Below are 16,107 nucleotides of genomic sequence, written 5' to 3'. Positions count from 1 at the left end.
ATCCACAAAAAGAACAGGAGTACTTGTGGCACCTTAGAGACTAACCAATTTATTTGAGCATAAGCTTTCATGGGCTACAGCCCACTTCATCGGATGCATAGAATGGAACATACAGCAAGAAGATATTTATACATACAGAGAACATGAAAAGGTGGAACTAGCCATACCAACTGTAAGAGGCCAATCAAGTGAGATGAGCCATCATCAGCAGGAGAAAAAAAACTTTTGAAGTGATAATCGAGATGACCCATAGAAGGTGTGAGGATACTTGACATGGGGAAATAGATTCAATTAGTGTAATGGCCCAACCATTCCCAGTCTCTGTTCAAACCTAAGTTAATTGTATCTAATTTGCATATAAATTCAAGTTCAGCAGTCTCTCTTTGGAGTCTGTTTTTGAAGTTTTTTTGTTGTAAAATTGCCACCTTCAGGTCTGTCACTGAGTGATTAGAGAGGTTGAAGTGTTCTCCCACTGGTTTTTGAATGTTATGATTCCTGATGTCAGATTTGTGTCCATTTATTCTTTTGCATAGAGACTGTCCGGTTTGGCCAGTGTACATGGCAGAGGGGCATTGCTGGCACATGATGGCATATATCACGTTGGTAGATGTGCAGGTGAATGAGCCCCTGATGACGTGGCTGATGTGATTAGGTCCTATGATGGTGTCACTTGAATAGATATGTGGGCAGAGTTGGCACCAGGCTTTGTTGCAAGGATAGGTTCCTGGGTTAGTGTTTATGTTGTATGGTGTGCGGTTGCTGGGTGAGTATTTGCTTCAGGTTGGGGGGCTGTCTGTAAGCGAGGACTGGTCTGTCCCCCAAGATCTGTGAGAGTGAGAGATCATCTTTCAGGGTAGGTTAGGTTACACTAATTGAATCTATTTCCTCATGTTAAGTATCCTCACACCTTCTATGGGTCATCTCAATTATCACTTCAAAAGTTTTTTTTCTCCTGCTGATGATGGCTCATCTCAATTGATTGGCCTCTTACAGTTGGTATGGCTACTTCCACCTTTTCATATTCTCTGTATGTATAAATACCTTCTTGCTGTATGTTCCATTCTATGCATCCGATGAAGTGGGCTTTAGCCCACGAAAGCTTATGCTGAAATAAATTGGTTAGTCTCTAAGGTGCCACAAGTACTCCTGTTCTTTTTACAAGTGAATGATTTTTCTTTACTTCATGAAGCAGGATATAGGATTCTGTGACATTTCATAGATTGCTGTTTAATACCCTTTATAATATTCCTACAGCATTATTAGATATGGTACATGTGTATTGTACTGAATGGTGAATTGTGCCTTCTGTTTCCATGCGTGAAGCCTGAGTTCTGTATTAATTGACATGTGGAAGTCTGAGGTATAAGACGCAAGTTTGAACTCAAGTACCTTTCTGCACACATAAGACTTCTGACAGTAATGAAGAAGAAACCTTAGATTTTCTCCATTACAATATTAATTTTTGAAGAATTTTTTTCTCATACATTTTAGCATAAAGAGAAACTGTTTCAGGAATTGAGACACAGATAAGAGATACCAAATCATGAACAAAGGGAGAAGGGAATGAAAGGTCCTGCAGCAAGAGAGCTGACTAGAAAGAAGGGGTCAAACCGCTTAAATTGCTGATGAAATCCACACAGGTCTCAAAATCAAATTCAGAAAGCAAGGTAGGGAAGGTGGACCTACAATAAAAATGTGCCATGGTCCAGAAAATGTGTTTTGAATATACAGTGTTATGGGGGTGAGTGGGAGATAGGAACAGGGGAAGATCATCAAGGCCAATACAATGGTTTATCTCATCTCTTAAGACTACTTTCCTAAATTTTCACCTTACCTTACAGGCCCCTCTTTCTCTAGTATCAGTGCACCTAGATCACTGAATATCTTCAGATTATTCTGTTTATGGACACGCAGTAGGCCAAATTCAGAGGTATATCTGAACTGGTGTAAATTACAGCATTACCTTCATTCGGCTTCCTCACGCTTCCCTGCTGTGTAAGATATAACCTCTGACACCTCTCCTCTGACTAAAGAGACAAAGAGTCCTGTGGCACTTTATAGACTAACAGACGTATTGGAGCATGAGCTTTCGTGGGTGAATACCCACTTCGTCAGAAGCTGGACATAGGTGACAGGGATGCATCACTTGATGATTCCTTGTTCTGTTCATTCCCTCTGGGGCACCTGGCATTGGCCACTGTTGGAAGACAGGATACTGGGCTAGATGGACCTTTGGTCTGACCCAGTATGGCCAGTCTTATGTTCTTAAATTTGCTCAACATAGTTAAGTGAAAAGGTGACTGCAAAGAGTTACAAAAGAATCTCACAAAACTGGGTGACTGGGCGGCAAAATGGCAGATGAAATTCAATGTTGATAAATGCAAAGTAATGCACATTGGAAAACATAATCCCGATTATATGTAAAAATGATGAGGTCTAAATTAGCTGTTACCAGTGAAGAACCAGATCTTGCAGTCATTGTGGATAGTTCTCTGAAAACATCTGTTCAATGTGCAGCGGCAGTCAACAAAGCTAACAATCTTAGGAACAATTAGGAAAAGGATAGATAATAAGACAGAAAATACTATAATGCAACTATATAAATCCATGGTACGCCCACACCTTGAATACTGTGTGCAGTTTTGCTTGCCCCATCTCAAAAATGATATATTAAAAATGGAAAAGGTGCAGAGAAGGGCAACAAAAATGATTAGGGGTATTGAACAGCTTCCATATGAGGAGAGATTAAAAACACGGGGACTGTTCAGTTTGCAAAAAAGACACCGGGGGGCGGGGAGGGTGGGTTATGATTGAGGTCTATAAAATAATGACTGGTGTAGAGAAAGTGAATAAGCAAGTGTTATTTACCCCTTCTCATAACACAAGAACTAGGGGTCACCCAGTGAAATGAATAGGCAGCAGATTCAAATGAAACAAATGGAAGTATTTCTTCCCACAGCACAGTCAAGCTGTGGAACTAGTTGCCAGGGGATGTTATGAAGGCCAAAAGTATAACTGGGTTCAAAAGAGCTAGATAAATTCATGGAGGATAGGTCCATCAATGGCCATTAGCTAAGATGGTCAGGGATGCAACTCCACACTCTGGGTGTCCCTAAGCCTCTGACTGGCAGATTCTGGAACTGGATGACAGGGGATGGATCCTGCGATAATTGCTCCATTCTGTTCATTCCCTCTGAAGCATCTGGTGCTGGCCACTGTCAGAAAACAGGATTAGGGCTAGATGGACCATTAGTCTGACCCAGTGTGGCCGTTTGTATGTTTACCACCAGAGTTCCTATTTTTGCTTTTGCTTCTCCAGCCTTCAACTTCCAACTTTTCCTACTGTTCCATGGTGCTGTCACTGTGGATCAGAATTGCTGTAGACATTTTCCTCCAGAGCCTGTTTACTGTTTCTCCCAAGACAGCTGCAGTAATATTTCTACAGAGTGATGTGAGGTCCTTATCTCTGCACCTGCAGCCGTATTGTCCTGACCCAACATGTGCTGAAAGTAGGCGGAGTCAGGTCAAGCCCTAAGAGTGCTATCTCTGCAGCAGCCTCAACCTCTGTCAGCCATGGAGGGAAAGACAAATTCTAGGGACTAGTCCAAACTTACCGTCCAGGTCGACGCGGTGAGTTCGACTTCTCGGAGTTCGAACTATCGCATCTGATCTAGACGCGATAGTTCGAACTCCGGAAGCGCCGCGGTCGACTCCGGTACTCCACCACTGCAAACGGCGGTGGCAGAGTCGACCTTGGAGCCGCGGAGTTCGACCCCGCCGCGTCTGGACGGGTGAGTAGTTCGAATTAGGGTACTTCGAATTCAGCTACGCTATTCACGTAGCTGAATTTGCGTACCCTAATTTGAACCCCCTTTTTAGTGTGGACCAGGCCTAGGTCTCAAACTCGAATCCTTGCATGCCTTGTACATTTTACTCCTGCCAGGCTGGCCTATCAGCAGTATTTCTGCATTTTAGTTTCTTTTTCAGTTACAAAGCGATTTCTTCTCTGGTTGGCATGATTTACTCAGTTTTTCTTTTTGGAAACCATTCTCAATTTGACATTTGTCACATAGATCTTATAAATACAGGACTTTCCACCTTCACCATTCAGTTTAATTACCCGTTTTGATCGGGGTCTATTAAAAATATCCTTGGAAAAAACAGTATATTTTTTGCTAACAATCTTTTTATAGGGTTGTTTTTTCCAGTTTTGGAAACTTATTGTTTGAAATATTTAACACTAGGCTGGAGAAACCCCTGAAGAATAGACTACTGAGAGAACAATCTTGTGCTAGGCCCTGTGTTCGAGATTGGGAGAAGGGCATGGTCTAGATGGTTTCTAAGAGGGGTTTTTCATTTCAGATTAACTGGATGCTACATACTGCTGCATCCTTTTCTTTGACATCTAGAGCGTAATGTCCAGTGCTGAAGCCATGTGTACTGATGGGGATGTGTTGACTTTTCGTTCCTTTGGCAGTGTCTTGGACAGCCCTAGCCGACTTGATGAGGAGCACAGACTCATTGCCCGATATGCCGCCAGGCTGGCTGCAGAAGCTGGAAATGCAGTAAGTAAATGCATTGACTCTCCAATTTGATTTTCTCTGGCTCTTTTCTTATTAAGGAAGGTAGCAAAATGTTTTTCAGAGCTTTGATTAGCATCTTAACAGTGTGCTAAATTGAGTCAAATTGTCTTTTTTTCTGCTTAGCTGATGTAAAATGAGGCATTATTTCCCTTTCCACTCCTCTCTTGCTGTTTATAGCATGAATACCACCTTATCAAGAAGGTTAGGGAAGAAATGGAAAATGTCCAGGAAATGGCAACATGATTGCAAGCATGGAAAGACTAGTCCTATATAGTGTAGAGAATGGACAAATAGGAGGACACATGAGAAAGGCATATAAAATATCACATGCTACAGAGAATGTAAATCAGTCCCTATTTACGTTGCCTGACAATACAAGAAAAAAGGGGGAATCCAATGAATTAAAAAGACAAAAAATTGAAATTGATAAAGGAAAAACTTCTTTACACAGTACATAGAATCGTAGAAGTGTAGGACTGGAAGGGACCTCAAGAGAACATAACATAAGAACATAAAAATGGCCGTACCGGGTCAGACCAAAGGTCCATCTAGCCCAGTATCTGTCTACCGACAGTGGCCAATGCCAGGTGCCCCAGAGGGAGTGAACCTAACAGGCAATGATCAAGTGATCTCTCTCCTGCCATCCATCTCCATCCTCTGACGAACAGAGGCTAGGGACACCATTCTTACCCATCCTGGTTAATAGCCATTTATGGACTTAGCCACCATGAATTTATCCAGTTCCCTTTTAAACATTGTTATAGTCCTAGCCTTCACAACCTCCTCAGGTAAGGAGTTCCACAAGTTGACTGTGCGCTGCGTGAAGAAGAACTTCCTTTTATTTGTTTTAAACCTGCTGCCTATTAATTTCATTTGGTGACCCCTAGTTCTTGTATTATGGGAATAAGTAAATAACTTTTCCTTATCCACTTTCTCCACACCACTCATGATTTTATATACCTCTATCATATCCCCCCTTAGTCTCCTCTTTTCCAAGCTGAAGAGTCCTAGCCTCTTTAATCTTTCCTCGTATGGGACCCTCTCCAAACCCCTAATCATTTTAGTTGCCCTTTTCTGAACCTTTTCTAGTGCTAGAATATCTTTTTTGAGGTGAGGAGACCACATCTGTACACAGTATTCGAGGTGTGGGCGTACCATGGATTTATATAAGGGCAATAATACATTCTCAGTCTTATTCTCTGTCCCCTTTTTAATGATTCCTAACATCCTGTTTGCTTTTTTGACCGCCTCTGCACACTGCGTGGACATTTTCAGAGAACTATCCACGATGACTCCAAGATCTTTTTCCTGACTCGTTGTAGCTAAATTAGCCCCCATCATATTGTATGTATAGTTGGGGTTATTTTTTCCAATGTGCATTACTTTACATTTATCCACATTAAATTTCATTTGCCATTTTGTTGCCCAATCACTTAGTTTTGTGAGATCTTTTTGAAGTTCTTCACAATCTGCTTTGATCTTAACTATCTTGAGTAGTTTAGTATCATCTGCAAACTTTGCCACCTCACTGTTTACCCCTTTCTCCAGATCATTTATGAATAAATTGAATAGGATTGGTCCTAGGACTGATCCTTGGGGAACACCACTAGTTACCCCTCCATTCTGAGAATTTACCATTAATTCCTACCCTTTGTTCCCTGTCTTTTAACCAGTTCTCAATCCATGAAAGGACCTTCCCTTTTATCCCATGACAGCTTAATTTACGTAAGAGCCTTTGGTGAGGGACCTTGTCAAAGGCTTTCTGGAAATCTAAGTACACTATGTCCACCGGATCCCCCTTGTCCACATGTTTGTTGACCCCTTCAAAGAACTCTAATAGATTAGTAAGACACGATTTCCCTTTACAGAAACCATGTTGACTATTGCTCAACAGTTTATGTTTTTCTATGTGTCTGACAATTTTATTTTTAACTATTGTTTCGACTAATTTGCCCGGTACCGACATTAGACTTAGCGGTCTGTAATTGCCGGGATCACCTCTAGAGCCCTTTTTAAATATTGGCGTTACATTAGCTAACTTCCAGTCATTGGGTACCGAAGCCGATTTTAAGGACAAGAGGTCATCTAGTCCAGTCCCCTGAACTCAGGACAGGACTATGTAATAACTATTGATGTCTATATATTATAGCATTTCTAGTACCTTTAGCTGGAAGAGCCCAGAGGAATCTGGCATGTGGATTTAGGAATGTGAAAAACATAGGTGATTTTGAGGTTGCAGATAGGAAAACCCAGAGAATCCCTGCTGCATTATCATTAACTTAGCTGAGAATTCCCTCAGCATTTCCATCAGGACATGGACTCTATATGCATCCTTCAGTTCAGCAGCAATGAACTCGAGTTCCTGCAGCCGCACCTACTCACTCCTGACCAGTGTTCCCCTTTCATCCAAATTAATTGCCAAAAGATATCATAAGGAACTTGGAGAACAGCAGAACTAAGAATTTAGTGAGAGTCAATAGAAGGTTAGCTGTTTATATCAAGGTTAATAAATATCTGGCTTTTTTCACACTAGCTGATGTCTTCCCATGGGAATGCAGTAGCATTTATACTGACAAACTTCCCCAGGTATTCAGCTGGTAAGATCTTCTCTGAACTACAGCCAGGTTCTATAAAAGCCACCTAAATATGCCAGCAAATCCCTTGTCCCGCGCTGCTTCCCGCAGCCCCCATTGGCCTGGAGCAGCAAACCGTGGCCAGTGGGAGCCGCGATCGGCTGAACCTGTGGACGCGGCAGGTAAACAAACCAGCCCGGCCCGCCAGGGGCTTTCCCTACACAAGCGGCAGCCCCAGTTTGAGAACCACTGCTCTAGCAGCATGAATGCTGCTTGCTACCTCTGTCAGAATAAATACTCTCATCACCTCCTCCTGCAGTGTGTATGCCCTTTCACTAGCTCCATCAGTATGCATTCATACAGTGATCTGAATTCCTGAAGGGGTTATGAGCAGATCTTTTCCTTTTGTAGAGCTTTAATAACAAGAAATGTTTTAAAATTCTAGAAATGGACACATCAGCTCCTCATTATCCCTTTGATGGGGCTGTCAAGTAAATTTCTTTATTTGAATTTTCTGAAGTCGTTCAATTCACTACACACACGTATTGCTGTAGGGATACAGTATTTAAGTGGCTGTTCTCTGTTCGTGGGAATGGGAAATGTGGAAATTCTCAGTAATCTTTGTGTAAAACTTAAAGTTGCTGAGAAGCTTAATCATTTCTTTGGATCAATCTTCACTACAGAGAGTGCTGGGGAGACGTCTATCCCTGACCTATTCTAAGTTAATAAAGGTGAGGTACTCTCAGAGATTGGTGATGTCAGAAAAAGATGTACTGAAATAAATCAGTGATTTAAAAACCAGAAAGTCATCCAGTCCAGATGGTGTATATCCAAGAATTCTGAAGGAGCTCATGTATTAAGTGGCTTAGCGGGATAAAAGAGAACTGGTTGACAGTTATTTAGACTTTCAAAAGGTACTTTGATAAGGTACCTTACAAAAGGCTATTAAAGAAGCTAAGTCGTTATGCAGTGAGAGGCAAATTATTGTCATAGATCAAAAACTGGCTAAGAGATAGGAAACAAAGAGTAAGAATAAATGGTGAATTTTCATTGTGGCAAAAGGTTAACAGCAGGGAGCCTAAAGGTTCTTTATGAGGTCAGGTGTTATTAAATATTTTGAATTATCTGGAATGCGATGAATAATGAAGCAGTAAAATTTGTAGAAGACACAAAGGACCTTCACAAAATAGAGAATTAGTCTGAAAACAAGAAGATAAAGGTCAATAAAGACAATTGCAAAGTACTACGTTTACGAAGGAAAGAATCAAATGCACAACTACAAAATGGGGAATAACTGGCTAGGTGGTAGAATTCCTAAAAAGGATCTAGGGGTTATAGTTTATTACAAATTGAATATGAGTCAATAATGTGATGCTGTTGCGAAAAAGGCTGATATCATTCTGGGGTGTATTAACTGGAATGTTGTATGTAAGACCTGGGTGCTAATTGTCCTGCTCTACTCAGCACTGGTAAGGCTTTTGCTGAAGTATTGTGTCCAAGTCTCGCCACAACACTTTAGGAAAGGTGTGGATAAACTGGAGGGAGTCCAGAGGATAGCAACAAATATGATAAAAGATTTAGAAAACCTGACCTATGAGGAAAGGTTAAAAAAACTGGGCATGTTTAGTCTTGAGAAAAGAAAACTGAGGAGGGACCTGCTAACAGTCTTCAAATAGACTAAGGGCTGCTATAAAGAGGACAGTGATCAGTTGTTCTCCATGTCGACTGAAGGTAGGACAAGAAGTAATGGGCTTAAGATGCAGCAAGGGAGATTTAGGTTAGGTAACAGGAAAAAGTTTCTAACTAAAAGGGTAGTTATATTCTGGAATAGGCATCCAAGGGAGGTTGTGGTATCCCCATCATTGGACGTTTATAAAAACAGGTTGGACAAACACCTGTCAGGTCTAGGTTTATTTGTTCCTACCTCAACGCAGGAGGTTGCACTTGATAACCTCTCAAGATCCCTTTCAGCCCTACATTTCTATTAGTCTATGGATTCTTTGACCATGGGATGGTCTTCCAAGAAGAAGGATTGCTAGGCAGAGACGGGCTCCACCTCACGAAGAGAGGGAAGAGCATCTTTGCAAGCAGGCTGGCTAACCTAATGAGGAGGGCTTTAAACTAGGTTCACCGGGGGAAGTAGACCAAAGCCCCAAGGTAAGTGGGGAAGTGGGATATTGGGAGAAAGCACAAGTAGGTGAGTGCAAGAGGGGAGGGCTCCAGCCCCATACTGGGACACCAGGACGATCAGTGAGTTATCTTACATGCCTATACACAAATGCAAGAAGCCTGGGGAACAAGCAGGGAGAACTAGAAGTCCTGGCACAGTCAAGGAATTATGATGTAATTGGAATAACAGAGACTTGGTGGGATAACTCACATGATTGGAGTACTGTCATGGATGGATATAAACTGTTCAGGAAGGATAGGCAGAGCAGAAAAGGTAGGGGAGTTGCGTTGTATGTAAGAGAGCAGTATGACTGCTCAGAGCTCCAGTATGAAACTGCAGAAAAACCTGAGAGTCTCTGGATTAAATTTAGAAGTATGAACAACAAGGGTGATGTCGTGGTGGGAGTCTGCTACAGACCACCAGACCAGGGGGATGAGGTGGACGAGGCTTTCTTCCAGCAACTAACAGAAGTTGCTAGATCACAGGCCCTGGTTCTCATGGGTGACTTTAATCACCCTGATATCTGCTGGGAGAGCAATACAGCAGTGCACAGACAATCCAGGAAGTTTCTGGAAAGTGTAGGGGACAATTTCCTGGTGCAAGTGCTGGAGGAACCAACTAGGGGAAAAGCTCTTCTTGACCTGCTGCTCACAAACAGGGAAGAAATAGTAGAGGAAGCAATAGTGGATGGGAACCTGGGAGGCAGTGACCATGAGATGGTCGAGTTCAGGATCCTGATACAAGGAAGAAAGGAGAGCAGTAGAACAGAGACCCTGGACTTCAGAAAAGCAGACTTCGACTCCCTCAGGGAACTGATGGGCAAGGTCCCCTGGGAGAATAACATGACGGGGAAAGGAGTCGAGGAAAGCTGGCTGTATTTTAAAGAATCCTTATTGAGGTTGCAGGAACAAACCATCCCGATGTGTAGGAAGAAAAGTAAATATGGCAGGCGACCAGCTTGGCTTAACAGTGAAATCCTTGCTCGTCTTAAACACAAAAAAACAGCTTACAGGAAGTGGAAGATTGGACAAATAACCAGGGAGGAGTATAAAAGTATTGCTCAGGCATGCAGGAGTGAAATTAGGAAGGACAAATCACGCTTGGAGTTGCAGCTAGCTGGAGATGTTAGGAGTAACAAGAAGGGTTTCTTCCGGTATGTTAGCAACAAGAAGAAAGTCAAGGAAAGTGTGGGCCCCTTGCTGAATGAGGGAGGGAACCTAGTGACAGAGGATGTGGAGAAAGCTAGTGTACTCAATGCTTTTTTTGCCTCTGTCTTCACAGACAAGGTCAGCTCCCAGACAGCTGCACTCTGCAGCACGGTATGGGGAGGAGGTGACCAGCTCTCTGTGGAGAAAGAAGTAGTTCGGGACTATTTAGAAAAGCTGGACGAGCACAAGTCCATGGGGCCGGATGCGCTGCATCCGAGGGTGCTAAAGGAGTTGGCCGATGAGATTGCAGAGCCATTGGCCATTATCTTTGAAAAATCATGGCGATCGGGGGAGGTCCCGGATGACTGGAAAAAAGCTAATGTAGTGCCCATCTTTAAAAAAGGGAAGAAGGAAGATCCAGGGAACTACAGGCCAGTCAGTCTCACCTCAGTCCCTGGAAAAATCATGGAACAGGTCCTCAAGGAATCAATTCTGAACCACTTAAAGGAGGGGAAAGTGATCAGGAACAGTCAGCATGGATTCACCAAGGGCAAGTCATGCCTGACTAACCTAATTGCCTTCTATGATGAGATAACCGGCTCTGTGGATGAGGGGCAAGCAGTGGATGTGCTATTTCTGGACTTTAGCAAAGCTTTTGATACAGTCTCCCACAGTATTCTTGCCAGCAAGTTAAAGAAGTATGGGCTGGATGAATGGATGGTAAGGTGGATAGAAAACTGGCTAGATGGTCGGGCTCAATGGGTAGTAATCAATGGTTCCATGTCTAGTTGGCAGCTGGTATCAAGTGGAGTGCCCCAAGGGTCGGTGCTGGGGCCGGTTTTGTTCAATATCTTCATTAACGATCTGGAGGATGGTGTGGACTGCACCCTTAGCAAGTTTGCAGATGACACTAAACTGGGAGGAGTGGTTGATACACTGGAGGGTAGGGATAGGATACAGAGGGACCTAGACAAATTAGAGGATTGGGCCAAAAGAAATATGATGAGGTTCAACAAGGACAAGTGCAGAGTCCTGCATTTAGGACGGAAGAATCCCATGCACTGCTATAGACTAGGGACCGAATGGCTGGGCAGCAGTTCTGCAGAAAAGGACCTAGGGGTTACGGTGGACGAAAAGCTGAATATGAGTCAACAGTGTGCCCTTGTTGCCAAGAAGGCTAATGGCATTTTGGGTTGTATAAGTAGGGGCATTTCCAGCAGATCGAGGGATGTGATCATTCCCCTCTATTCAGCACTGGTGAGGCCTCATTTGGAGTACTGTGTCCAGTTTTGGGCCCCACACTACAAGAAGGATGTGGATAAATTGGAGAGAGTCCATCGGAGGGCAACAAAAATGATTAGGGGGCTGGAGCACATGACTTATGAGGAGAGGCTGAGGGAACTGAGATTGTTTAGCCTGCAGAAGAGAAGAATGAGGGGGGATTTGATAGCTGCTTTCAACTACCTGAAAGGGGGTTCCAAAGAGGATGGATCTAGACTGTTCTCAGTGGTAGAAGATGACAGAACAAGGAGTAATGGTCTCAAGTTGCAGAGGAGGAGGTTTAGGTTGGACATTAGGAAAAACTTTTTCACTAGTAGGGTGGTGAAGCACTGGAATGGGTTACCTAGGGAGGTGGTGGAATCTCCTTCCTTAGAGGTTTTTAAGGTCAGGCTTGACAAAGCCCTGGCTGGGATGATTGAGTTGGGTTTGATCCTGCTTTGAGCAGGGGGTTGGACTAGATGACCTCCCGAGGTCCCTTCCAACCCTGAGATTCTATGATTCTATGAAAGTTACTTAGGTTAATCAAGTCCAGAGACCTGTGAGGCACTTCAGAGGGACCTAACCAAGCCAGGTGAATAGGCAACACAATGGCAAATGAAATTCAGTGTTGTTATATGCAAAGCAATGTACATTTGAGTGAAAAGTTTAAACCACTCATACATCTTACAGCATTCTAAATTAACTGTACCAACTCAGGAAAAGGTCCTCCATATCATCGTAGATAGCTCAGTGAAGGCCCCGGTTCAATGTGATGCTAGAGTGACCAGACAGAAAGTGTGAAAAATCGGGACGGAGGTGGGGGGTAATTGGCATCTATATAAGAAAAAGCCCCAAATATCGGGACTGTCCCTATAAAATCAGGACACCTGGTCACCCTATGTGGTGCTGCAAGCAAAAAAGGAAACATGATGTTAGGCCGCATAAGGAATTTGAACACTGGATGTGAGCTCATATAGAATACAGGGTGACCAATATGCACCCATCTCAAAAGAGATATTGAAGAATTAGATGGGTTCAGAGAAGGGTGATGAAAACTATTAGAAGCATGAGAAACTCATATGAAGATAGTTTGAAAAGTCTGGGATTGTTTACCTCAGAAATGAGATGAGAAAGAGGGGATATGAAAGAACTATATATAATGAATGAATGAATTTGAATTAACTTCAAAAAGGAGAATTACACAAAAATGAGGAGTTAGAGTGGAGATCAAAGGAAAGGTCACAAGAGTGAAATGCCTGAAAGCTGCATGGAAACTTTTTAAAAATACATAACACAGGCTCACATTGTATGTACCCTCAAATAAAAAAAACAGTAAGATAACCCAAAAAAATGCCACTATGGCTAAACAAAGTTAAAAGCGGCAGTTAGAGACAAAAGACATCTTTTAATAATTGGAAGTCAAATTCTACTGAGGAACATAAACGCTGGCAAGTCAATCATAAAAGTATAATTAGGCAAACCTAATTTGAAGAGCAACTAGCAAAAGACACAAAAACTAATAGCAGAAGAATTCTGAAGTACATCAGAAGCAGGAACCTTGCCAATCAGTGGGGCCACTGGATGATCGAGGTGCTACAGGAGCATTCAAGGAAGACAAGGCTGTTGCACACAAGCTAAATTAATTCTTTGCATCAGTCTTCACTATAGAGGATGTGAGGGAGATTCCCACACCTGAGCCATTCTTTTTAGGTGACTAAACTGAGAAACTGTCCCAGACTGAGGTATCATTTAGAGGACGTTTTGGAACGAATTGATAAATTAAAGAGTCGTCAGTCACCAGGACTAGATGGCATCACCCAAGAGTTCTGAAGGAACTCAAATATGAAAGTGCAGAACTACTAACTATAGTATGTAACCTATTGCTTAAATCAGTGCATCTTCTCTCTTCGATAATCATAGTTTATTTGCTGGAATACTGCGAGCACAGCTCCTGACATGTAATGAACCCAGTTAGACACTCTTAGATCCTGGTTTTATCTGTGTTGGCTCTGGAAAAGTTTTGAATAGATTACTCTTGTTTTCCTCAAGCCAGACTGTGCAAGACAAATCCTTTTTATTGAAATGGGCTGCTCAGGGTAGTTCCTTGTGCTGAGGGAGGATGAGACAGGTGCAGACAGTCAGTCTCTTCAGAACTGTGGAAGCTTTAGCACCCTCTCTTGCTCCCTCTAGCACCAGGAAAGGGGAATAAGTGCCAGTTGTGCCCTCATCAGTGTCGGTGAGATTGCTTATTTCCCTGCCATTGGGTTCCAGGTTTAAAACACCAGTACTGCTTTACCAAGATATTAAGCCTCAGTACCCAAGAGCCCTGGCACTGGTCTTGCTGCTACTTGGGGTGGAACTCAAGGCCCAGGCTAGGATTCACTGGCACTCTTATACCACAGGGCTTTGTTACCACAACAGAGGTCAGTTTCCTTGCCTCACTCTTCCCCATCCATAGCATGACATGGTGCTCCTAATATATGGAGACCTTCAGGAGCAATTTATGGATCTGTGGGTTCTTCTTCGAGTGCTTGCTCATGTGTATTCCACAGTAGGTGTGCGTGCTCCCCACGTGCACCGGTGCCGGAAGTTTTTTCCCTTAGCAGTACCTGTAGGGGGAGCGCTGCTGCGACCCCTGGAGTGGCGCCTCTATAGCGCGCTATAAGGGGAGCCACGCGCTCCCCCCACCCTCAGTTCCTTCTTGCCGCCAGTGACGGTGCATTGGAACTACCTGCTCCAGCTTTGCTGCAGCTCATCCCAGAACTCATTTTGTCATTAGTAGTACCTGTGTGTGTTAGTTAAATAAAAGTTCCAGTTTAGTTAGTTAGTTAGTGTTCGGGCCAGGAGGCATGCCCCGGGCCCCAAGGTTTAAATCGTGCGAGTCTTGCAGGCGTTCAATGCCCAGAAGTGACCCGCACACCGACTGTCTCCACTGCCTGGGCAAATCTCACATCAGCAACCGCTGTATCATAGAATCATAGAACTTAAGATCAGAAGGGACCATTATGATCATCTAGTCTGACCTCCCGCAAGATGCAGGCCACAAAAGCTGACCCACCCACTCCTGAAATAATTCTCTCCCTTGACTCAGCTGTTGAAGTCCCCAAATCCTGATTTAAAGACTTCAAGTAGCAGATAATCCTCCAGCAAGCGACCCCTGCCCCATGCTGTGGAGGAAGGCGAAAAACCTCCAGGGCCACTGCCAATCTACCCTGGAGGAAAATTCCTTCCCGACCCCAAATATGGCGATCAGCTGAACCCCGAGCATGCGGGCAAGACTCTCCAGCCAGACACTCAGGAAAAAGACTTTCAATATCCCAACATTGACCCTCGTTACTAATTACCAGTGATCGCACGTTATTGACCTATTGACTAAATCACGTTATCCTATCAAACCATTCCCTCCATGAACTTATCAAGCTTAATCTTAAAGCCAGAGAGGTCCTTCGCCCCCACTGTTTCCCTCGGTAGGCTGTTCCAGAATTTCACTCCCCTGATGGTTAGAAACCTTCGTCTAATTTCAAGCCTAAACTTCCCGACTGCCAATTTATATCCATTTGTTCTCGTGTCCACGTTAGTACTGAGCTGAAATAATTCCTCTCGCTCCCTGGTATTTATCCCTCTGATATATTTAAAGAGAGCAATCATATCTCCTCTCAACCTTCTTTTGGTTAAGGAAAACAAACCGAGCTCCTCAAGTCTCCTTTCATACGACAGGCTTTCCATTCCTCGGATCATTCTAGTGGCCCTTCTTTGTACCCGTTCCAATTTGAATTCATCCTTCTTAAACATGGGAGACCAAAACTGCACACAGTACTCCAAATGAGGTCTCACCAACGCCTTGTATAACGGGACTAGCACCTACTTATCTCTACTAGAAATACCTCGCCTAATGCATCCCAAGACCGCATTAGCTTTTTTAACGGCCACATCACATTGCCGACTCATAGTCATCCTGCGATCAACCAGGACTCCGAGGTCCTTCTCCTCTTCCTTTACTTCCAACTGGTGCGTCCCCAGCTTATAACTAAAATTCCTGTTAGTCATCCCTAAATGCATAACCTTACACTTCTCACTATTGAATTTCATCCTATTACTAATACTCCAGTTTACAAGGTCATCCAAATCTCCCTGGAGGATATCCCGGTCCTTCTCCGAATTGGCAATACCTCCCAACTTCGTGTCATCCGCAAACTTTATCAGCCCACTCCTACTTTTGGTTCCGAGGTCAGTCATAAATAGATTGAATAAAATCGGACCCAAAACCGAACCTTGAGGAACTCCACTGGTAACCTCCCTCCAACCCGACAGATCACCTTTCAATACGACCCACTGTAGTCTCCCCTTTAACCAGTTCCTTATCCACCTCTGGA

At 43.4% G+C, this 16,107-nt stretch overlaps 1 protein-coding gene across 7 annotated transcripts in view; it reads left to right on the top strand.

The window, feature by feature from the left end:
* The window catches only part of DTNB (dystrobrevin beta), a 354,166-nt gene that overhangs the window by 241,235 nt on the left and 96,824 nt on the right, over window positions 1–16,107 (top strand). For all 7 annotated transcript variants that reach the window (XM_045010065.1, XM_045010062.1, XM_045010063.1 and 4 more), the window contains exon 12: window positions 4,478–4,565. In XM_045010065.1, the coding sequence (XP_044866000.1) occupies window positions 4,478–4,565 (88 nt within the window). The remainder of the gene's footprint in view (window positions 1–4,477; window positions 4,566–16,107) is intronic.

The sequence above is a fragment of the Mauremys mutica genome, chromosome 3, assembly GCF_020497125.1.
Source record: "Mauremys mutica isolate MM-2020 ecotype Southern chromosome 3, ASM2049712v1, whole genome shotgun sequence".
Taxonomy (NCBI): Eukaryota; Metazoa; Chordata; order Testudines; family Geoemydidae; genus Mauremys; species Mauremys mutica.
Note: the sequence above shows the minus strand (reverse complement) of the source record. Positions and strands in the feature narration are given on the sequence as shown.